The sequence below is a fragment of the Schistocerca piceifrons genome, chromosome 2 (assembly GCF_021461385.2).
Source record: "Schistocerca piceifrons isolate TAMUIC-IGC-003096 chromosome 2, iqSchPice1.1, whole genome shotgun sequence".
In the NCBI taxonomy this organism is placed as follows: Eukaryota; Metazoa; Arthropoda; class Insecta; order Orthoptera; family Acrididae; genus Schistocerca; species Schistocerca piceifrons.
In genome coordinates, this window is record NC_060139.1 from 781,740,391 (window position 1) to 781,766,511 (window position 26,121).

General features: G+C 43.1%; 1 protein-coding gene across 1 annotated transcript in view; it reads right to left on the minus strand.

Annotated features, from left to right (window-relative positions):
• The window catches only part of LOC124777451, a 194,850-nt gene extending 172,334 nt beyond the window's left edge, over nt 1-22,516 (minus strand). The window contains exon 1 of the mRNA XM_047252867.1: nt 22,187-22,516. Coding sequence (XP_047108823.1) covers nt 22,187-22,501 — 315 coding nt within the window. The 5' untranslated portion in view covers nt 22,502-22,516. The remainder of the gene's footprint in view (nt 1-22,186) is intronic.
• Nucleotides 22,517-26,121: the final 3,605 nt, after the last annotated feature.

A 26,121-nucleotide genomic window follows, 5' to 3' on the forward strand; every position in this document is an offset into this window, starting at 1 on the left:
AGGAAGTCACTAATTGGTCTCATCCACAAATACTCGATGAATACAGTATGCGTAATTTGCACGTCATGAGTTCTACATCTACATCTACATTTATACTCCGCAAGTCACCCAACGGCGTGTGGCGGATGGCACTTTACGTGCCACTGTCATTACCTCCCTTTCCTGTTCCAGTCGCGTATGGTTCGCGGGAAGAACGACTGCCGGAAAGCCTCCGTACGCGCTCGAATCTCTCTAATTTTACATTCGCGATCTCCTCGGGAGGTATAAGTAGGGGGAAGCAATATATTCGATACCTCATCCAGAAACGCACCCTCTCGAAACCTGGACAGCAAGCTATACCGCGATGCAGAGCGCCTCTCTTGCAGAGTCTGCCACTTGAGTTTGCTGAACATCTCCGTAACGCTATCACGCTTACCAAATAACCCTGTGACGAAACGCGCCGCTCTTCTTTGGATCTTCTCTATCTCCTCTGTCAAGCCGGCCGAGATGGCCAAGCGGTTCTAGGCGCGTCAGTCCGGAACCACGCGACTGCTACGGTCGCAGGTTCGAATCCAGCCTCGGGCATGGATGTGTGTGATGTCCCTAGGTTAGTTAGATTTAAGTAGTTCTAAGTTCTAGGGGACTGATGACCTCAGATGTTAAGTCCCATAGTGCTCAGAGCCATTTGAACCATTTTTTCCCTCTGTCAACCTGACCTGGTACGGATCCCACACTGATGAGCAATACTCAAGTTTAGGTCGAACGAGTGTTTTGTAAGCGACCTCCTTTGTTGATGGACTACATTTTCTAAGAACTCTCCCAATGAATCTCAACCTCGCACCCGCCTTACCAACAATTAATTTTATATGATCATTCCACTTCAAATCGTTCCGCACGCATACTCCCAGATATTTTACAGAAGTAACTGCTACCAGTGTTTGTTCCGCTATCATATAATCATACAATAAAGGATCATTCTTTCTATGTATTCGCAATACATTACATTTGTCTATGTTAAGGGTAAGTTGCCAGTCCCTGCACCAAGAGCCTATCCACTGCAGATCTTCCTGCATTTCGCTACAATTTTCTAATGCTGCAACTTCTCTGAATACTACAGCATCATCCGCGAAAAGCCGCATGGAGCTGCTGACACTATCTACTAGGTCATTTATATATATTGTGAAAAGTAATGGTCCCATAACACTCCCCTGTGGCACGCCAGAGGTCACTCTAACGTCTGCAGACGTTTCTCCATTGAGAACAACATGCTGTGTTCTGTTTGCTAAAAACTCTTCAATCCAGCCAAGCAGCTGGTCTGATATTCCGTAGGCTTTTACTTTGTTTATCAGGAGACAGTGCGGAACTGTATCGAACGCCTTCCGGAAGTCAAGGAAAAGGGCATCTACCTGGGAGCCTGTATCTAATATTTTCTGGGTCTCATGAAAAAATAAAGCGAGTTGGGTCTCACACGATCGCTGTTTCCGGAATCCATGTTGATTCCTACAGAGTAGATTCTTGGTTTCCAGAAATTACATGATACGCGAGCAAAAAACATGTTCTAAAATTCTACAACAGATCGATGTCAGAGATATAGGTCTATAGTTTTGCGCATCTGCTCTACGACCCTTCTTGAAGACTGGTACTACCTGTGCTCTTTTCCAATCATTTGGAACCTTCCGTTCCTCTAGAGACTTGCGGTACAGGGCTGTTAGAAGGGGGGCAAGTTCTTTCGCGTACTCTATGTAGAATCGAATTGGTATCCCGTCAGGTCCAGTGGACTTTCGTCTATTCCTTGGACACTTATTTCGATGTCAGGAATTTTTTCGTTTGTGCGAGGATTTAGAGAAGTGCGGTCTTCCTCTGTGAAACAGCTTTGGAAAAAGGTGTTTAGTATTTCAGCTTTACGCGTGTCATCCTCTGTTTCAATGCCATCATCATCCCGGAGTGCCTGGGTATGCTGTTTCGAGCTACTTACTGATTTAACGTAAGACCAGAACTTCCTAGGATTTTGTGTCAAGTCGGTACATAGAATTTTACCTTCGAATTCACTGAACACTTCACACATAGCCCTCCTTACGCTAACTTTGACATCGTTTAGCTTCTGTTTGTCTGAGAGGTTTTGGCTGCGTTTAAACTTGCAGTGAAGCTCTCTTTGCTTTCGCAGTAGCTTCCTAACTTTGTTGTTGAACCACGGTGGGTTTTTCTCGCCCCTCACAGTTTTACTCGGCACGTGCCTGTCTAAAACGCGTATTACGATTGCCTTGAACTTTTTCCATAAACACTCAACATTGTCAGTGTCGGAACAAAAATTTTCGTTTTGATCTGTTGTGTAGTCTGAAATCTGCCTTCTATTACTCTTGCTAAACAGATAAACCTTCCTCCCTTTTTTATATTCCTATTAACTTCCATATTCAGGGATGCTGCAACGGCCTCATGATCACTGATTCCCTGTTCTGCGCTTACAGAGTCGAAAAGTTCGGGTCTGTTTGTTATCAGTAGGTCCAAGATGTTATCTCCACGAGTCGGTTCTCTGTTTAATTGCTCGAGGTAATTTTCGGATAATGCACTCAGTATAATGTCACTCCATGCTCTGTCCCTACCACCCGTCCTAAACGTCTGAGTGTCCCAGTCTATATCTGGTAAATTGAAATCTCCACCTAAGACTATAACACGCTGAGAAAATTTATGTGAAATGTATTCCAGATTTTCTCTCAGTTGTTCTGCCACTAATGCTGCAGAGTCGGGAGGTCGGTAAAAGGAGCCAATTATTAACCTAGCCCGGTTGTTGAGTGTAACCTCCACCCATAATAATTCACAGGAACTATCCACTTCTACTTCACTACAGGATAAACTACTACTAACAGCGACAAACACGCCACCACCGGTTGCATGCAATCTATCCTTTCTAAACACCGTCTGTGCCTTTGTAAAAATTTCGGCAGGATTTATCTCTGGCATCAGCTAGCTTTCCGCACCTATAACGATTTCATCTTCTGTGGTTTCTATCAGCACTTGAAGTTCCGGTACTTTACCAATGAAGCTTCGACAGCTTACAATTACAATACCGATTGCTGCTTGTTCCCCGCATGTCCTGACTTTGCCCTGCACCCTTTGAGACTGTTGCCCTTTCTGTACTTGCCCGAGGCCATCTAACCTCAAAAACCGCCCAGTCCACGCCACACAACCCCTGCTACCCGAGTAGCCGCCTGCTGTGTATAGTGGACTCCTGATCTATCCAGCGGAACCCGAAACCCCACCACCCTATGGCGCAAGTCGAGGAATCTGCAGCCCACACGGTCGCAGAATCGTCTCAGCCTCTGATTCAGACCCTCCACTCGGCTCTGTACCAAAGGTCCGCAGTCAGTCCTGTCGACGATGCTGCAGATGGTGAGCTCTGCTTTCATCCCGCTAGCGAGACTGGCAGTCTTCACCAAATCAGATAGCCGCCGGAAGCCAGAGAGGATTTCCTCCGATCCATAGCGACACACATCATTGGTGCCGTCATGAGCGACCACCTGCAGATGGGTGCACCCTGTACCCTTCATGGCATCCGGAAGAACCCTTTCCACATCTGGAATGACTCCCCCCGGTATGCACACGGAGTGCACATTGGTTTTCTTCCCCTCTCCTGCTGCCATATCCCTAAGGGGCCCCATTACGCGCCTGACGTTGGAGCTCCCAACTACCAGTAAGCCCACCCTCTGCGACCGCCCGGATCTTGCAGACTGAGGGGCAACCTCTGAAACAGGACAAGCAGCCATCTCCGGCTGAAGATCAGTATCAGCCTGAGACAGAGCCTGAAACCGGTTCGTCAGACAAACTGGAGAGGCCTCCCGTTCAGCCCTCTGGAATGTCTTCTGCCCCCTCCCACACCTCGAGACGACCTCCCACTCTACCACGGGTGAGGGGTCAGCCTCAATGTGGGCAGTATCCCGGGCAGCCACAGTCGTAGTCCGATCAGGGGACGTGTGGGACGAGCTGGCCGTCCCCAACAAACCCCCATCCGGACCCCCACAGTGATGCCCATTGGCAACACCCTCAAGCTGTGTGACCGAAGCCAACACTGCCTGAAGCTGGGAGCGAAGGGATGCCAACTCAGCCCGCATCTGAACACAGCAGTCCCAGTCCCTATCCATTCTTAATACTGTTGTGCAAAGAAGTCTGAACTAATCTACAGAGAGCACAAACAATTCGACACAAAATTTAAACGGTTATTAAAATACAAGATTGCCTAGTAAATGCAGTAATGCTGCTACTTGCGCACTACTGACACACTGCTCGGCGGTTTTGCACTATTCAGATACTAAAACGCGATGCTAAAACTCTCAAATACTATAATACGCCCGAAATTTATGAATTAAACAATGCAAGTACCCAAAAACACGCAAAGAAATTAAGAATTAAACTATGTAACAAATAAGTGAGCTAAGAGTATACGACTTGCTGCTGGCAGCTGCTTATCCAACGGCGGCAGGGAGCACACTGAGTTGCGCTGCTCAAGAAATTTACCAAGTTTTTAACTTTAATATCTGGGTTATTGTGTCAAATCTTTAACGTAAGATTTTATCTCTTAATGAACAGATAATGACAGCATATTAAATTTTTAAGTTCGGTCAGTAATTACATGGAACCCGTAAATCTAATTTTTGTGGTCCTTGTAACCCGTCAGACAGGCAGGTACCAACTAGAAGCTGATGAACAGATGACCCTTACAGCCATTCAGTAATATAGATTGTCGGGTTTTTGTTTGCTGCCTCCTCCGCGGTCAGCAGGATTAAAAACTACTGACTTCCAAGGCTGCCATGAATTCCAGTTACACAGCGTTGGTGACATACTACACCCTTTCCTTACTGTCTGGCTTGTCTGTTTCTGGTGTCAGCATTTTGGCAGTGTCTATTTTTATTTTTGTGTTCTCATACAGAGTGCTCAGAAACAGTTTGAAAAGCTTTCAATAGTGTTGCAGTGTAGGTTGCACTGAGAAATAACTGTTAAGAAAAAAATCGATACGTTGTGTGGTTTCCGAGTCAATTAGCATTGAAGTTAGCCAATTAGGTCGTTATGCTCACAGATTCGAGCAACCCGCCAGATACACTTAGTCTCAGCCGTTCTCATAGCTTAGATGATAGAGCACGACACAGCTCAGCCTTTGGCACGGGCTCGATTCTCACTACCATCCCGTGTCAAAATGTTGTATTGCTATCATGTTCAGTTTTAGGAAACTAAATAAAGAACATGTTTGGCGACACCGTCCTGTTGGGTTGCTTGAATCTACGCGCGCGACGGCCTGATTCAATGCTGATTAACTCGGAAACAACGCAGCGTGTCGAATTTTTGTTCGTCACAGCTATTTCTCAGCAGAACCTACGCCACAACGCCCTTACAAGCTATTCAGGCTGTTTCTGACAACCATGTTAAGGCGCGGCAGTAGCATGAGGAGCCTTTGAAAGGAAAGGATTTGATGCACACTTTTCCTACTGTGAGTATGATGGACCTGCAATGTGGCATGTGGAAACCGAACCGCCTGAAAGCCGTGAAGATGCCATAACGTTGAGCAGTAAAGTTTTGTTTAAAGAGCAGACAGTTACAGCTAGACAAGCAGTGTCTATACGGAGACCGAGTAATCGCAGCACTGTAATCACAGAATAGACACAATAGTAGCAACAAGAAATATGTCCATCAAGCACCAACACAAGAACTCACGGACATGGATCAGCTTTTTATTTACACCGCTAGTAGACAGAATAAAGTACTAATGAAACACATCGTGAGTCTTCAGTGTCTGAGAGATACATTACACGAGGAGTGAGATCCAAAGGACAGTGATTCTGGAATAGTGTGAACTTTGCCAGTCCCGCCTGAGGCAGATTATTGGTCTCAAAATATTGTCAGTCAACGTAGACAGTAATTATTTAAAGCAGTCCACAGCCACAAAGTCTAATATTAACATCATAATTTAATGTAAGTAGTACTTAAACCTATGCAGCCATTAAGGACAGCATAAATTTTCGTGAGGTACGTACATTGGTGGCCAGTATCGTTGTTGGTGAAACACTTGATGTCCTCAAGACCACTAAAACGGACTATCCCAAAGACCTATCTTTGATAAGATACTTTGAGATCTCACAATTCCGAGAGACTAAGCCACAAAACGAATCAGGAAAGATATTACTTTTTCCAACATACATACTGTTGCATCACCAAAATGGTAAAAGTACCGAACGCGGGACTTATACAGTTTTTCCTCCCGCTTAACATCGGGGAATGCATTATATTAACAGCAATGTCCTAAACTCGTATCTTTTCAGGAACAAAATGGTTTCCGAGAAACGGACGAACTTGATATTTCCCTTTCTTTGCCGTAAAATTCAGTAGACTAATGATTAAATTGAAGCTCTGCTGTTCAACATCTTTTTCTCGTACAACTGGCCCTGCATCCTAATTTATGCTGCTGCATAGCTTGCGAAGATATTTTAAAATGAATGGACTTCACTACATTGATAATACACAGAAACAAAAACTTTATCTGCCACAAGTCACTCGCTGCTGCGATAAGCTGTGATGTATAGTACGTTCACGCAGTATTTGCAGTGGCAGTCTGTGTAGAAACCCTTGAGTTAGAGGGTCAGAGGTATGATTTCATCAGAGAAAGATAAAGAAAGAAATTGTGAGTCACCACGCTGTTAAAAGCCTCCAGAATGATGCCAACGTGTCACATGCTAGCGTGTTAAAATTTCTCTTATCACCGCTTCACTAAATGTTCTTCGTGCTATTTCAATCGTACAAAAAATTTAGAGTGTACTCATGTAAAATTTGTTATTTAGAAATAAAGGTTATGTTGTTTACTGAAAAAGCAAGGCCGATTACACAAATTTATTTTAAAATGTGAGAAGTCACTTTTTAGTCAAGGAGATGTTCGAAAATTCTTTGTTACTTTTGCTGATACGACTTGTAGATTCAAAGATATCATTTTAACATGATATCTGTGGCTTAATAAACCAAGTTCATTAGTTTAACGTTACAATAACGTAATTAGAGATATAACGCTGTTTATTTGTAAAATAAATCACGATTAGTGCAATATTCTTAATACTGTCAAGGATGAAACTTTTTTGACCCAGATAAGCTTTGTTTCTTGTTCGTCTAAAAAGAAAATAGATTTTTATGTATCACTATTCATCCAAAGTACCAATAAATAGAAAAAATAAAAACATTAACACTGCTGTTCTAATCACCCGTCTCTATGTGTTGAATAGAAACACCAAGTTTTTATTTTTTTATGTTATAAAATCATGATCTAGGTCACAAGACATAATAAATAAAGTTTAGGTCAAAGCTCCATAATCCCATAGAATTTTCATTTTTTTAATTATTAATTTTTTCCTTCAAAGTTTAAAACTGTTTCTGTTCACCCCATTTGACGGTATTGTTTTCGCACCATGAAATGTTATTTACTATTAGAGAAACTCAGTGGTAGTGAACAGCCAGTTTACTACAGAAGTGTTCTTTCACTGGGCAGCAAATTAAAAACGTCGGAGACACAGCTCAGCTGCATGGAATCGAAACGCAGAAATCTGGAATGAAGCTGTGACGCTTGGTCGTGAATCGTACCTATGTACACAGTCTGATGTCGAAAATCAGTCGCCCACTAATATTTTGTGACGAATAATTGGTTAATAAACCCATCATTCCCGTTTCTTCTGTACCAGAATTCTCAAAACACTGCACTCGTGACCAGAACGTCTGCGTTCCTAATCCATTTGCAACGGTTCCCGTTCAGCTGTTCTGTTATACATCAAAATCATTCACGGGATTGGAGTGTGCGTTCCTTCAAGAAGTTCACGGCCGTTCCTTCGCAGATAAAGTACCAAATACTCCCTCTCCCTGATGACCTCGATGTCGGCAGGATGATAAACTCCAACAAAACAACGGCATTAGCCACTGCCTGCTGCACAAATAAGTTCGCTTCAGTTGAGGAGCATTTATCATATATCTTTCCTTGGCAGCAACCCACTGCATATAAATCATGCACATTAATGCAATAAATTAATGAGACAGCATAGTGGTGGCTACTGCACAATTACAATATAATCAATAACTGTCCGTAATATGCAGCTGTGGTTGGAAGGAAAGTGAAATTAATTTGAAACGCAGCTAGTTTTGTGTGGCTGGTGATGAGCTGCTTCGTCTTGGTATGCTTCCCACGGTTACGTAAGTTAGAGTAGTAATTAGGGTTTTTCGTCATTGACTGACACTATTTATCGTAATGTGTAATAAAATTTTACCAATTGCAATACCTGCCTTGTTGTATGCGGCTTGCTTTAAGCAGAGCCGCCATAAATCTCTCCTCATAAATCCTTCTATAGGGAAGACAGCTACCTTCCTGGATAGTTCACTTGCTGGACCCAAGGACGGTCGCAAATATTCGCTAGACCCCTCATCCTCTTACAACTGCCTTTTGCGTGAGTAGATGTGAGGGCGTCAGACGCTGTGCAGTGCTTTTAAGTGAAGTGCAGCGTACAGCAAAAGTTAGATGGCCTGTAATATACACTACCGGCCATTAAAATTGCTACACCAAAAAGAAATGCAGATGATAAACGGGTATTCGTTGGACAAATATATTATACTAGAACTGACATGTGATAACATTTTCACGCAATTTGGGTGCATAGACCCTGAAAGATCAGTACCCAGAACAACCACCTCTGGCCGCAATAACGACCTTGATACGCCTGGGCATTGAGTCAAACAGAGCTTCGATGGCGTGTACAGGTACAGCTGCCCATACAGCTTCAACACGATACCACGGTTCATCAAGAGTAGTGACTGGCGTATTGCGACGAGCCAGTTGCTCGCCCACCATTAACCAGACGTTTTCAGTTGGTGAGAGATCTGGAGAATGTGCTGGCCAGGGCAGCAGTCGAACATTATCTGTATCAAGAAAGGCCTGTACAGGACCTGCAATATGCGGTCCTGCATTATCCGGCTGAAATGTAGAGTTTCGCAGGGATCGAATGAAGGGTAGACCCACGGGTCGTAACACATCTGAAATGTAACGTCCACGAACAAGAGGTGACCGAGACGTGTAACCAATGGCACCCCATACCATCACGCCGCGTGATACGCCAGTATGGCGATGACGAATACACGCTTCCAATGTGCGTTCACCGCGATGTCGCCAAACACGGATGCGACCATCATGATGCTGTAAACAGAACCTGAATTCATCCCAAAAAATGACGTTTTGCCATTCGTGCATCCAGGTTCGTTGTTGAGTACACCATCGCAGGCGCTCCTGTCTGTGATGCAGCGTCAAGGGTAACCGCAGCCATGGTCTCCAAGCTGATAGTCCATGCTGCTGCAAACGTCTTCGAACTGTTCGTGCAGATGGTTGTTGTGTTGCAAACGTCCCCATCTGTTGACTCAGGGATCGAGACGTGGCTGCACGATCCGTTACAGCCATGCGGATAAGATGCCTGTCATCTCGACTGCTAGTGATACGAGGCCGTTGGGATCCAGCACGGCGTTCCGTATTACCCTCCTGAACCCACCGATTCCATATTCTGCTAACAGTCATTGGATCTCGACCAACGCGAGCAGCAATGTCGCGATACGATAAATCGCAGTCGCGATAGGCTACAATCCGACCTTTATCAAAGTCGGAAACGTGATGGTATACATTTTTCCTCCGTAAAGAAGGCATCACAACAACGTTTCACCAGGCAAAGCCGGTCAACTGCTGTTTGTGTATGAGAAATTGGTTGGAAACTTTCCTCGTGTCAGCACGTTGTAGGTGTCACCACCGGCTCCAACCTTGTGTGAATGCTCTGAAAATCAAATCATTTGCATATCACAGCATCTTCTTCCTGTCGGTTAAATTTCGCGTCTGTAGCACGTAATCTTCGTGGTGTTGCAATTTTAATGGCCAGCAGTGTGTGTGGCACTAATGGCTGTATCTTTTGGCTACATTGACTTAGATGCTTCATTTTTTATATCGCCAAGGGATTGTAGACCTTAGTACGTGACATAAATTTCGATATGATACGTGTACTCATTGCTGAGGAAAATAGCTCTGAATAGTCGGACAGATAGACTGATAGACTGGGGGACAACAGAGTGATTCTATAAGAGTTTCTTTTTTACCATCTGAGGAATGTAACCTTAAAAACAGTAATAAATGATTGCTAACAAATCATTCAGTTAGCAGGTTTCAGAACTTGAGCTGGCCAGTAAAACGTAAGGAAACGTCCATACCGAGTTCTACAGCACGTCGGGTAAAGAGAGGTAACAGCTACCAATGTGATACACCAACCAGTTGCTGAGAAAAAACAGACAGACAGACAGACAGACAGACAGTCATAAATAAAGACAATTTTTTTTCATGTGTTATAATTACAAATTCACCATTTTCGGATTTTTTCGTTTATTTGTACAGTGAAACCTTGTTTCTTGCCAAGTTTCATGATTCTCGATCAACGGAAAACACTTTGCTGTCAAGTATTTCGATTTCTGGTGCGGAGAAGCTCAAGATTGATTCTCGCTGTAAGAAATGATCATCAGTAAGGTTTTGCCAGTAGACACCCATCTTACGAGTCACTAGGCAGTAGACATACAAACTGGTAATGAAATGCACTGCACAACCCGTGTAAAAGTCAGCCTGCCCATGTTGCATTTTATTTAATTCACTTACACATACGTTCCTTGACAATTTTCTAACTCAAATAAAAACAAACACATTCTAAAAGTAAAACAATCATCTAGCCGAAGACTGTTTTCAACACCTAGGCATGGTCCTGTTGGAGGCGGTATGCCGTTAACTTCGTCCGACGCAGACGTCAGCCAAGTATCGGGGGACCAACAGTTTCAAGTGGATTTCCAACCACGATAACACTCGGTTTTTTTCACACCAACAAACACTGATAGAGCTGAAAGAAGTGACTATTGACAGATAAAAAATCCTAGGGTTGACCAGGGTTCGAATCCGAGGCCTTTGGATTTATAATGTACCACTTTACAACAAAAGTAAATGGATAATGGAATGTAGTCGAATTAAGTCGGGTGATGCTGAGGGAATTAGATTAGGAAATGAGACACTTAAAGTAGTAAAGGAGTTTTGCTATTTGGGGAGCAAAATAATTGATGATGGTCGAAGTAGAGAGGATATAAAATGTAGACTGGCAATGGCAAGGAAAGCGTTTCTGAAGAAGAGAAATTTGTTAACATCGAGTATAGATTTAAGTGTCAGGAAGTCATTTCTGAAAGTATTTGTATGGAGTGTAGCCATGTATGGAGGTGAAACATGGACAATAAATAGTTTGGACAAGAAGGGAATAGAAGCTTTCGAAATGTGGTGCTACAGAAGAATGCTGAAGATTAGATGGGTAGATCACATAACTAATGAGGAGGTATTGAATAGGGTTGGGGAGAAGAGAAGTTTGTGGCACAACTTGACTAGAAGAAGGGATCGGTTGGTAGGACATGTCCTGAGGCATCAAGGGATCACAAATTTAGCATTGGAGGGCAGCGTGGAGGGTAAAAATCGTAGAGGGAGACCAAGAGATGAATACACTAAACAGATTCAGAAGGATGTAGGTACAGTAGGTACTGGGAGATGAAGGAGCTTGCACGGGATAGATTAGCATGGAGAGCTGCATCAAACCAGTCTCAGGACTGAAGACCACAACAACACTTTACTACCGAGCCTCTTTTTCTAGAGAGCCACACGATAATTGAACTTGCAAGGAGAGTAACAGTCACGAAAGCAAGCCTGCATCGGGCAGAAGACTGGGTCAACCACCACCAGCCAACAGACCAACAGGCGAAGTCTCGACAGTTCTGGAGTTGAGTACCGAACTCCATGACTAGAAATATACGGTAGGCACTTCTTTTGCAGAGGTATAATGTCTCCACTCAGCTAAGCAAACATAAGGAACATTCAAGAATAACTTAAAGTAAAAATAAAGACATACATATTGTATTTCAGTGACATTCGTAGTATTTATTCACAACATTTCTGAAGAGAGTCTCAAAAAATCCACGTGAAAAGGAATAACCATCAGTGTTCATAAAATTGCTAAAATGCGAACCAAAACATAGAATATTATCACAGTAAACATTATGAGTTTACGTATCTAGCAAAATAAATGTTATTTAACAGTTAATTTATTTATAGAACTTAGTTTCGCCGTAGTTAATTTCAATTTTGCCCAAGTGGAAATTGTCAGCGATGTGTTTCTATCTCACGTCACAGTACTTTGCCATCCTTCAGGTTTATCAAGGTTTCACGCGCGAAGACTGTTCGGCAGTGATGCTGCTTCGGCTGCTGTTAGGGGCTACGTATTCTTAAACACATCCACACAGACACACAAACCACAGAGCGACAGATAAAATCCTACATTTGGCCATTTACTTTAAAAATTGCTTTGTGTCGATTGCTGTGCGCCCTTTTTCATTTTCGTCTTCCTGTTGCTTGTTTTCGCATTGATCTCCTGATGTGAAACGTCTGTGCATTAAGTATCATTCAGAATACTCACATAGTCGCTCATTAATTTCATAACCAACAATCGGTATTTTGCCTAACAAATTCCTCAAAAAATTTTTTGAGATGCGTACGAAACTAACCTGTGTCGTAAAATCCTACGCAGGAAGCCCTTCAAAGATGCAGTTACCACACGTGCTCAGTCAGTTTAAGTACGTATGAATTTTATGCAATGTATCATTGCTCGTCTAGCAGAAAAATATTTGCATGACAGAATGTTAAACCCAATGTTGTGAACCATAGGTAGTTCTGGGATTTTATTTTCCTCTTTATTTTCATTTATTTGTTGTAAACGAATTCCCTTCAGATTGCTCACAACTGTTATTATCAATGCTTCTAAGAACACAATTTACACGCTTACTGGTGTTAAGCTCTGAATTTCATGATGCTGAATAGTTTCGTACTATATGTTTTAGACATATTCCATATTATACATATAACACAGAATGTTCTCTATCATAAATTAATTTCAGTGTTTCTTGTTATATACTTCTCTGTAAACGTTCAGCCCCTAGAAATCAACAATGCACTAAGGTAGGTTGTTGGTTAATAATGTAAGCCCACAAGCGTTTTACGGCTTTACTAATTACCGTCTATAATTTTTTACACCCATAAAGGATGCAGTTTTGTTGTTGACCTCCAAAAATATCGAATGTTTATGGCTTTTAGATAAACAAACTTCCCTACGAAATTATCTTTGCTACGAATATTTTTTGAGTAGAAAATTGTGACAATACCTACAATTGTTACAGTGGCAGGCTTCCATGTAGCTATTGTTTTAGACATTGCGGTATGGGAATTGTGATGAAGAGTGTAGTACTGCGATACAATTTGTCTCTACTCCTGACTGTAAAAGATATTACGTTATCTCGATAGATACACGTCTGAATAGACTCATTTATTTGGAATTTTAGAACACGTTTAAAAGCCGTCACTTTCATAGGGGCCACAACGAAACCTTACAGCCATCGCAATCAAGCAAAACTAGCACTAGTTTACACATTTTTTATAAAATTGGGCATAAACGTTAGACTCGGCAAAATAAAAGTGATCTTCCAAAGGAAAAGACGCAAGAGTTTCAACACAGCTGAATGTCGTTAAAAGCAAGAATGGTGCAGAAAGGAAAAGATATGACAATTTTAGCTTAGAGTACAGTTGTTGTGTTAATACATTTGCTTCAGTCTGTATGTACAGCGCACACTCATCCTGGCCCAGGGAACTAGATATTCTTGTGCGTGATTTACTTTTCAAATATCAGCGTTGAAGTTAACGCATACGCGCAATAGTCGACAGATCGAAGTTACGCGCATGTTATGTACAGGGTGATCAAAAAGTCAGTATAAATTTGAAAACTTAATAAACCACGGAATAATGTAGACAGAGAGGCACAAATTGACACACATGCTTGGAATGACATGGGGTTTTATTAGAACAAAAGAAAACTAAGTTCACAAAATGTCCGACAGATGGCGCTGGAAAACAAAACGTCAGTAACTGCTACCGTGACGGGTGAGAGGTATGTTACAGAATGACATCCCCCCCAGGCTGGCTGATAAACACCTGCTGGAACGTACGATGTTTATGCAGGATGGCGCTCCACCCCATATTGCTAGACGCGTGAAAGATCTCTTGCGCGCGTCGTTTGGTGATGATCGTGTGCTCAGCCGCCACTTTCGTCATGCTTGGCATCCCAGGTCCCCAGACCTCAGTCCGTGCAATTATTGGCTTTGGGGTTACCTGAAGTCGCAAGTGTATCGTGATCAACCGACATCTCTAGGGATGCTGAAAGGCAACATCTGACGCCAATGCCTCACCATAGCTCCGGACATGCTTTACAGTGCTGTTCACAACATTATTCCTTTACTACGGCTATTGTCGAGGAATGATGGTGAACATATTGAGCAATTCCTGTAAAAAACATCATCTTTGCTTTGTCTTACTTTGTTATGCTAATTATTGCTATTCTGATCAGATGAAGCGCCATCTGTCGGACATTTTTGAACTTTTGTATTTTTTTGGTTCTAATAAAACCCCATGACATTCCAAGCATGTGTGTCAATTTGTACCTCTCTATCTACATTATTCCGTGATTTATTCGGTTTTCAAATTTATACTGACTTTTTGGTCACCCGGTATTTGTGAAAGTGCCAGATAATGTTCTAGGTGAAGTAAACTCAAAAGAGGAATGTACAAATATTGCATTACATAAATTATCAGCAGGCACGTGTTGAAATTAATCTGAGCAGTAATATCCTGAGAGTACATGTAACGACCTTAGACGTGGGACAAGAGGTAACACATTTCTCAGGCACGTGCCGTTCAGGAGATTAGTTTAGGAGAGTTCTGCTTGTAACGCTCTTTTAATTTCCAGCAGCAGATTTTTCAGCATCATATCATCTATTTACAAAACAAGTTGGCGCGATTCATTTCAGCAGCAACTTTTTATCTTCCTGCACTCGTGATGTAATACGGAACTTACTAGCTCATCCACTCATAAAGCGTAAGGAGTTAGAGGCAAGCTTGGGAGATACAGAAGTGACCCAGATCCGTTCGAAAACGTGTACCAGATTAATGAAGTTGAGTTGCTGAACTATACTGGCAAGCGTAAGTGTGCTTTTAGAAGGTCTTCCATATAAATTCAGGCGACTGCAGCGCTGGTTTCTTATCTTCCTCTTGTAACGGGACATCCTCCTCTATCCTTACTTTTCCTCAACAGTAGTTGTTGATACCATTATTATTTTTCGAATTTTGGGCAGGTCAGTTTTATCTGAGTTGCATTTCTGAGAACTTTCGTATAATTTTATACACAGTATGTTACATTTCAAGCTAAAATTTATGAAAATGAATTACTTTATAAAATATTTTAGTTTCGATGTTATAATCGATAAGTACTAGTTCTGAATGTACAGTTAAAATTATTTTTTTAGGAACATTTGAAATTACGAATTACTTGCACACTTAAAATTTCTATTATTAATAACGCAATCCTGCACTCTTTACTACGTTTATTTGTGGAGTCATTTATGAAATAGTAATCGAAATTAATAATTTAACGAAAACTAGTAGGAATTCAATTGTTAAGAAAAAATTGTAAACGCTTTGGAATATTGTTATTTCCGCAGAGTGTGAGAGTCATAAGCTTGCTTCTGATGGGATCGGACGTACTTTTGTATAATAGGTGGGAACAACGTAATTTCGGCTTTGTTAATGGGAAAAATCAGAATAGGCCTACTGTATGATATACTAAAATGTGAGAAAATCAGTGGCAAATACATTTACGAAAAAAATTCTGCAACAACAATCTTCCAATTTATTTAGTTCAACAAACCAACCGTGAGGACTTGATGCTAGATTTTTAACTTAAGAATTAGACCTCTAGACAATAAGAACTGGAACAATCTCAACATGACAAGCGAAGTAAACTTAAAAGTTTACTGTAATCTTCGCTCCTCTCAAATCTTCATGAAAGACTTTGCTTATTAATTACATGGACTGGGCATTGTTTAATGTGGACAGTAGATGGGAGAAGGAAGGAGGGGGGAGATTAAACTCTCCTCCTCCTTTCTCGCTGCCCTCCCAAATGATACATACAAACAGCATTCCATCTGAAGTCAAATTCAAGGTTCATGATTTCGTAACGGGAATACCATACGGATGTGGAAATAAAAGAATGATAACTCCAGGAGATTTAATGAATCCCTGTGATGTTGTGCGAATAACCCTAGGGAAGAAAGACACCAGTTTAAGAAGCCCATAACAGCATATATTTCTGATGGCGGCTCATACTATGCATGTCACATGAGAGTATTAGGTAGACGAAAGGCTAGATGGTAACAGGCGTGTGATTGACTTCAGACTAGACAATAAAAGTCTTAAGACGTCAATCAACAGGAGTTCAAATTTTGGGCCCCTTTCCGTAATCACGTCAAAGAATCGAATTTATCACAGCGGTTTTTCACTGCCCAATCTAGCTCTCTCACAAACATACTCGCATTTTGCAACGGGACGCAGCCTTGCGTCTGCCTTATAAATGACATTACATTCGTAGATGTTCATTTATTTCGTTGTATATTGCGTAGCGTATTTAGTCAGGTGAGAATATAGTTATTAATTGAATTCAATGCGACACTGTAGAAACGGTTAAGGGACACCATTGTTGCTATAATAAGACAATGTGGAAAGACACAACCAAAGATAACGTGTGCTGCATTCTGCAAGATTTGACAGAGCATATGGAATTGATAGAAGTGGTGCTCTAACGTTCCTACTTCATCTTTGTTCCTCATTCCTTTGTTTTGTCGCAAGAGAGAACTAGTGACTGTTGGAGATTCTACCTATTAATGTACTTTTTCACTCTGTCCTGACTATTCTGAGGCTCTAGCTTCTTTCCTTCGACTTGAAACATGACATACGGCTTTGCGGTGGATTATACTGATGAAGAGCGTCATTTCAGCTTATAATATAACAGTATCTCGTAAATGCTGCGTCTAACTGCAGCGGTCAAGTCATTCTCAAGATTTCGCACTGCATTTGCGCTGAATTTCTGTAATTTATTCTAATAACAATTCTCCAGTTGTAAAGGTATACATTTTTGAAACTATCCAGTTAGTGTGCCGTGTTTCGAATCACGAGAGATAGCAATGTCCACCGGGATTGGGTACCGCTGACAGCAGTGATTTTACAAGCAAATAGGGCATTACGCAATACATCGTTTCTAATAGCTACGATGACGACAGGCTTTACGGTCGAGAAAAACCTAGAAATTATTAATGAAGTTGTATCTTAAATGTAATCCGAGCTTCACTGTGTTGCTTGTAAACAGCTATTGGTATTTTATCCCGGCATTAGATAAGGTTGTTTTGATTGTTGCCTAATGCTTATAACGGACACAGCCCTTAGGGACGACAAAATATCCTATTTGCTACACACGTCAAACAGTCCTCTGTTTTGTGTAAGTACTGATCAGATGACAATCTCATTTACCCGCCCTTAACTGCTACTGGGTTCATTACTTATTAATAGTTCGGTTCTAATATCTTAATGACTATTAGATAGTGCGCTGGTAGAAAATACTTGCTAAGTACTAACTGCATAAGTCCAGAAAGTTACAGGCTGTCCAGTGTTTACGATTGGTTAACTGATGTCTCTAGGGCACACAGAGATCCAAATCTAAAACCATGATTTCTCCCGTCGGAATGTCTCCTGTAAAGTATTCCTGCAGCTCTCTACTTCTGCGATTAGATGACGCATATTGATGAAAGGGTTACGTATGAATATAGGATCAGGAGAAACATTCTTTATCCTCGTAGATGGAAACTGTTTTTAAGAGTAACACATTAATGTCCCGTTGATTTCGTAGTCATTGCAAGCGAATAAAAATGTGGACAAGGACGGGGCAGTATATTAAGATCAGTTTTTATGGAGGAAGCCTCACGATATTACCTGAAACAATTAAAGGTAACCGTGGAGAAGCTAAATTAGGACTAACCAATAGGGACTGGTAGACTAGTTTTGAGTACAAGCTCAGTCGTAAGTGCGAAGGCTTCTGCGGCCCGTGTCCGCAAACTAAGAGTTTTCAGGGTATGATGACGCGTCAGGTTGTAAAATATGTGTCACTCAACTAAACTGACGTTTAGGCTACGGTTTACAGTGGTCTTCCTCCAGGTCTGCTGTACTGGAGGTGTGCCGGCAGGAGGAGTCAGGCAATCAGGTTTGTGTTCCTGTGCTGCGTATCATTTCGCTGGGTGTAATACACAGATCCATTCGTCAGACGTAATCGTACTTCGGCCGGTAACTTTCTAGCATTGTTATGCTGTTGGCATCAGCACAGTAATTAATTTTTTCACTTATTTTTGCTCATAATTGGCCACGTTCAGGCCAAACTTTCTCATCTGCATACTACCTGTATAGTACCTGAAAATGGACTTTTGAAATAATGATTTTTTGCTTTTGTGCCTCCACCCATTATGGCACCTGGTACCTGAATCCACTTTATTCTGTGGATTATTTTATAACTTATTTTGATTGGTTGTAGTTGGTGTCAACAGATAATGAGACGGACGGTCGACGGTCGACGGTCGACGAAATAGAACGTCTGCTAGCTGACAGTTATAATATGCACATAAAGAGAAGGACAACTATGGTAATTATGTCCGCAGCGGGTGGATACGCTGGACGGCTAATTGAAAATGTGAAAAGACCCTCTTGAACAGGTGGTCGGATTTTCCTACCTCGGTAATAAAATAGATTAGGAAGGATCACGTAAGAAAGCTTATAATACAGTCTGGCGCAATGGCCGAGTGGCCGAGTGTGTCTTTCAATTGGGAGGCACTTCGGCGACTTCAGTGTCCCCTACTATATTCCATTTATTCATCCGGGGAAAGGGGATCTACAGTTTAATGTAGAATCCGAAAGACGTGCTATTCCTGGCGACTCTTCACGTCGTTGTGAGAAGGAGGCTAAAATAAAGACAGACTGAAAATTTTCGTGTTCTGGCGGGGATTCGATCTGCGACCTCTCGGTTTTCAGGCACGCGCTATATCGCTCGACCACCAGGGCCGACTGCTCACAATTGACACTCAGCACGTATTTTTAACAGTGCTCTGTCTTGAGTGAGTACTAACCATTACAGATTCTCATTTACCCCTCCTTATGTTTGCTTCTACAAGGTGTACATTGTTTAAACCGACTAACTTTGGGAGGTTGCACCGGACATTTTTTTCTAATGTCATTATTTCTTGCGTGTATTATTTAACCCGGTGGAGGGCGTATCCACTTTTCAGTTGTAATAACTGATTTATTGTTGCAATTGTTCTTGTTGTAGCGGTAGAGTGCATACTTCACTCTTCAGTTGTATTAGCTGTTTCGTATTCACATTTAGTTGTAGGTCTTGACACAGCACTGTACATGTTTACCAATGGGACGATAAACCTTAAGTGACAACACTGATATGGTTGGTACTTATTACATAGCAATGGGGGTTTTCAATATCCATAAGTACCATGTATGTAGTGAGTTTAATCCAACTGCCACATTTCCTGGTGCTCATCAAGTGCGGTTCTACGTGAATGTGTCGGAAAGTGTTGTTGGTATCTGCTTAATTGGGTCATATCTCCTACCTAGGCTATTAAATGGCAAGTATTATTACAATTTCCTCACAGAGCATTACCAGAATTGCTAGATCACTTTCCACTCGCTGCAAGACAACGAATGTGTTTCCATCAAGACGGGACGCCGAGACATTTCAGTCATCGTGTGCGTCGATTCTTTGAGATACATTTTCCAGAAAAGTGGATTGGCAGAGGTGGTCCTATACATAGCCTACTCTATCCCCTGATTTGACCCCCCCCCCCCCTCCGACTTTTTCGTGTGGGGAGAGATGCGCAACATTGTTTAGAAAACCCCTGTTGAATCAGAACAGGATCTGACTGCCCGGACAGTAGCAACAGCAGGAGAAATTAAGGACACTGCTTCTGTCTTTAACTGTGTTAGACAGAAGGTGACCCGCCAGTGTAAACTTTGTTTACATATCAGTGGAGGCATTGTGTTAATGTTGTTGTCTCTTAGCAACAAAGAATTGAAATTGTTTTATTACTTTTTGTCTATTGTAAGTAAGATTTGATGCCCTCCTCAATGGTGTCTCACAGGAAGACACATTAGAAGAAGTGTTTTCAGTGTCCCATGCAATGTACAGATTTTCTTGGTTTAATTAATTTGTATCCAAAGAAAACTCCTTCTACCAGTTTAAAAATTCTCACAGGAAAATATGACATTATGGAAAAATATTTGCTTTGGTGTCCCGTGCAGCCTGTCAGAGTAAAATAATTTTCAGCATTTTCTATAAAATTTCGGGAGAACTGCCGTATGTCTGTAACTTGCTGCTACGATATTTCGGCTCAGAGTCTTCTGGCCATCTTCAGCTGAACACTAACGAGTTATACACTAAGCTGCCCTAACCAAGATTCCACCGGCACATGCTTGGTGTGCTAGTTGGCATTGCGTAAGCGTTCCTTGAGCGCATGCTCGTCTGCTGCAAGTCTGTGCGCTGCTCTGCGCGCCCTACGTGATGAAAACTCGCCTCTTCAGTATCAAAACGATTGTCTTCGCATTGTGAGATCGCAGTACGACGCCTATTACTTAGAGCACGAAATTTTTCTACAGTCGGGTCCTATGCAGAATTCGATTCATAATGGTTCACACAGTCGTATTTCCACTGACTCATTGATGACTCAACTCCAAAAGACTGATGTATGGGCCACAATTTTATTTCGTTATATTTCATCGAATGACCAGTGGAAATATAGTGTTCAGCGATAACGGACTTATTTGCTAGTTCTATAACTCGACCCTGCACAGTGCGCGTCGTTTGCGGTATGTAAGATTTTCGACGTTCACACGGAATCCTGTACACACTTGCTTTGCGCAACTAAGAAGTCTTTAACACATCCAAAAAGCTCTGATAATTTGGAAGGAGGTCGAAAGATTAGTTTAACTTTATGTCTTTTAATATTCCGCCTATTTTAGTTGAAATATTTCCAATATATCATAGACAAGCAGTCGCTCTGAAGGCCTCATCCTCTTCCTTGTCCTGTCTTTCGTACGTCTGTAACTCTCTCTGCTCTTATTGAGATAAATATCCGTTGTTCAGGAAGGCAGTTTGCAGGAGCTCCAGTTCCGTCTGCACGCTATCGGCATCTGAGGTGGTACGGGCTTGGTGGATCAAGGTCTTTAGGACGATCATCGTTTGTGCAGTATGCTGGCAACTAGTAGATTGTAAATAAAGGTCAGCATGAGTGGCATTTCGAAATTGTGCCAATTGTGGAGTCACACAATTTTCACCATGTGTACGAAATTAACTTTACAGTGACATTCGAAGGATATCGGTGCAGTCCTGACAACAAACACTGATACTCATTCATAAATTACAACAGAACGGCTAACGGGTAATGTAACGTTGGTAATTCTTCAAGCCCTAAGGCCTGCCTACGAAATGTGACACAAAAATGACGCGTTTCTACTCACGCTCATGCTCTGTATTGAGTCAAGCCCATGACTATCACTATTCGTGGCAGCGACGGTGCCCCCAGGCCGTGAATACTGTTTTCCCAAATGACTCGAGACCAGTTTTGGGATAGACTCCAACTGGGCCACAACCGAGTCAGTTCTCTTCCCTTCGTATTGGTTAAAAACAGTCTTGGTTGCAATTTTAGTTTCTTTATTTTTCAACGACGCGTTTCGCCTTATTTAGGCATCTTCAGGTTATCTTTTCTAGATGGACGCGAGAGGCACCAAGATCTGCATAACGCATTCCCGTTCCCAGGAGCGAGTAACAGAATAAGATGGAGGCTCAGGTAGTAAGCATAATGCGTCACAGAGTCGTGTGACACACGTCCATCTAGAAAAGATAACCTGAAGATGCCTAAATAAGGCGAAACGCGTCGTTGAAAAATAAAAAAATAAAATTCCAACCAAGACTGTTTTGAACCAATACTGTTAAGCACTGGTTTGCTGTATGCCACATTATTGGAAGAATTTCTCTTCCCTCCGTCTCTAATGGCCACGATATGGACGGTGCATAAACCCTATTCTTCCTTACTTCCGCAGCCCGGACCATCACAGCAGTGGGAGGTTCAGCCTTACGCTTACTCTTTTTCCGTATCCCGCCGAACTGACCTGGACAGTGGTCGGCGCGCCGGCCACGTGGCGGCGAATGGCGCCGGCATGTCCGTTGGCGGTGGCCGACTTGTGGCGGAGGTGGTCGCGCTCCGCGGGGGCGGCCTTGTCGCGGGGGCTGCAGGGGGCGGAGGCGACGGCGTCGGCGTCGGCGTCGGCGTCGGCGAACCTGGGGGCGCCGGGGGCGGGCCGGGAGGCGGAGGTGGCGCGCGGCCGCGGGGGCGACGTGGGCGCCGACGGCGGCGAGCCTGGCGGGCTGGCGCTGGCCGGCCGGCTGGGCGGCCGAGGGGCCTCGCTGGCGCTGGCGGACGGCATCGCGGCTGTGTCTGCCGAGGCTCCAGCCACCAGCCGCCAGCCGCCAGCCGCCAGCCGCTGACCGCGCGGCCTCCCCCTATCTTATCTCCAGGTCACGCAGAGGTGTTCGCCGCTCTTGCTGAGACAGGACTGCGTAAACACACGATGGCCGCACCCTACAGCCGACGTCTCGATCCTATCGATCTACATCTACATCCATACTCCGCAAGCCACCTGACGGTGTGTGCCGGAGGGTACCTTGAGTACCTCTATCCGTTCTCCCTTCTATTCCAGTCAAATATTGTTCGTGGAAAGAAGAATTGTCGGTATGCCTCTGTGTGGGCTCTAATCTCTCTGATTTTATCCTCGTGGTCTCTTCGCGAGATATACGTAGGAGGTAGCAATATACTGCTTGACTCTTCGGTGAAGGTATGTTCTCGAAACTTCAACAAAAGCCCGTACCGAGCTACTGAGCGTCTCTCCCGGAGTTTATCCATCATCTCCGTAACGCTTTCGCGAATACTAAATGCTGCTGTAACGAAGCGCGCTGCTCTCCGTTGGATCTTCTCTATCTCTTCTATCAACCCTATCTGGTACGGATCCCGCACTGGTGGGCAGCATTCAAGCAGTGGGCGAACAAGTGTACTGTAACCTACTTCCTTCGTTTTCGGATTGCATTTCCTTAGGATTCTTCCAGATCGACGGTGATTTGATCTCTGGACATTAGTAACAGCTACCCCTCGCGAAGAGGATAATAGTGGGAAATCCACAAGAGACTAGAAACGGAACGAGTACGGGTCTGACGTTGAGCGATGCATACATTAGGCGTCAAGGCGCAGCTTTTACGTCAGTGCTATACCGCCTTCCTTCCTTCCATCCCACTACAGTTCCGTGAATACGACGAGACTTCATATCAGTGGCGCTGCAGTTCCTTCCTACTCACACAGGAAACGTATCCGCAGTTGCGAATATGAACCACCATCGGCTGTATAACGGAATGGCCACAACGAAAATTTGTGCCAAACTGGCACTCGAAAACGTATTTTCCGTTTTTGGGCCAGCGGTCACCTTAAGGGGGAGTAGGACGTCAAACGGGCCGACTTGGAGCAGGAGAGGCATCACACGACATTTTAATTTCCAGTGTCTATACTTTTACAAATAAGTTCATAAAACTTTGTCAGCATCACCAGGAAGGATTCAGGATTCACACTCATTGCAGTGGAAGTTCGAAAATATAACAAAATATTTGTTTTTTTTTTTTAAACGTGCGAAATTTCATCATTTTATCACTTACTAATGGCTGCATTTGTTGCTATAGGTACACTTTTCTTCATAAGTAAGAGAGAGTCTTCGATGAATTTTGCACAGCATACATACCATACTTACAGGTGTATCAAACTCTAGAATTTATTTAATTTATGAAAAAACAAATGAGCTGTTGTATTTTAAACTTCATGATAAGAAAAAACAAAATTTTTGTAGTTAATTACCTCAATTTTTACCACAGTTTTTAATAGATTTGGAAAATTCTAGAGTTTCACACACCTTTAAGTGTGGTTTGAATGCTGTGCAAAATTCATCGAATAATCTCTCTTACTTATCAAGAAAAGTGTACCCATAGCAACAAATACTGACATTAGTATGTGAAAAAAATGATGAAGTTTCACATGTAACAAAAATCATTTCGTTATGTTTTCGGACTTCCACTGCTATGAGTGTGAATTCTGAATCCTTCCTGATCATGCTGACAAAGTTTTATGAATTTATTTGTAAAAGTATAGACAGTGAAAATTAAAATGTCCCGTGGTGCCTCTCCTGCTCCAAGTCCGCCCGTTTGACGTCCTACTCCCCTTAACCTCTTCCGCTATCCGTGCACGAATCACGGTCGGACCGAAACTTCCACGTGTCGTCGTCCATGTGTCACAACCAGCACTCGTACGTTACGTACATTTCCGTCCAGGGAGGACGTACACTACTGGCCATTAAAATTGCTACACCCAGGAGAAATGCAGATGATAAACGGGTATTCATTGGACAAATATATTATACTAGAACTGACATGTGATTACATTTTCACTTAATTTGGGTGCGTAGATCCTGAGAAATCAGTACCCAGAACAACTACCTCTGGCCGCAATAACGGCCTTTATACGCCTGGGCATTGAGTCAAACAGAGCTTCGATGGCGTGTACAGGTACAGCTGCCCATCTGAAAAGTGCCGTCAATGCGAACAAAAGGTGACCGAGACGTGTAACCAATGGCACCCCATACCATCACTCCGCGTGATACGCCAGTATGGTGATGACGAATACACGCTTCCAATGTGCGTTCACCGCGATGTCGCCAAACACGGATGTGCCCATCATGATGCTGTAAACAGAACCTGAATTCATCCGAAAAAATGACGTTTTGCCATTCGTGCACCCAGGCTCGTCGTTGAGTACACCATTGCAGGCGCTCCTGTCTGTGATGCAGCGTCAAGGGTAAACGCAACCACGGTCTCCGAGCTGATAGTCCATGCTGCTGTAAACGTCTTCGAACTGTTCGTGCAGATGGTTGTTGTCTTGCAAACGTCCCCATATGTTGACTCACGGATCGAGACGTGGCTGCACGAGCCGTTACAGCCATGCAGATAAGATGCCTGTCATCTCGACTGTTAGTGATACGAGGCCGTTGGGATCCAGCACGACGTTCCGTATTACCCTCCTGAACCCACCGATTCCATATTCTGCTAACAGTCATTGGATCCCGACCAACGCGAGCAGCAATGTCGCGATACGATAAACCGCAATCGCGATAGGCAACTGTCCGACCTTTATCAAAGTCGGAAACGTGATGGTACGCATTTCTCCTCCTTACACGAGGCATCACAACAATGTTTCACCAGGAAACGCCGGCCAACTGCTGTTTGTGTATGAGAAATCGGTTGGAAACTTTCCTCATGTCAGCACGTTTTAGGTGTCTCCAACGGCGCTAATCTTGTGTGAATGCTCTGAGAAGCTAATCAATTGCATATCACAGCATCTTCTTCCTGTCGGTTAAATTTCACGTCTGTAGCACGTCATCTTCGTGGTGTAGGAATTTTAATGGCCAGTAGTGTATTTATTGAGAATCGAGGGCCTACAGGCGTGTCCGAAGGATCATCGTACTTCTTAATAACACAGGCACTGCTATTTCGAATTCGTGGTTCCTAATCGTCGACACGGACCTCTCTCTGAAGCGTTCAGAAATGAGAGGCACTATATTGCGGTTGCAATGTACACTGGCGTACAAAATTTACGAACGAAAGTTGCATTGCTGCCAAGTAACATAGCTCGACATATCTTGACCAGAAAGAGCTGCTGCCGTATAGTGCAGAAGGCAACTGAAAGAAATACGCAGTGAGAGGAACAGAACTGTCACTTTCATTCAAAGACAGTAACTGCACAGAAGTTAGCGCTATTCATTATGACCCCGTTGACAAACGGTGGGACTTGGTTCTTAATAGGATGTGCCATCACCAAGGACGGCAGTGGATGCTCTGCAGCCTGCTCACATGCTAGCCACCGAGGTTCATAAGGAGTTGGTGTGGTTGGGCGTTTCATTCCTCCACAGCCGCGGTTCGTGCCCGTGGATGAGCTGCAATACGTCACCTCAATGCG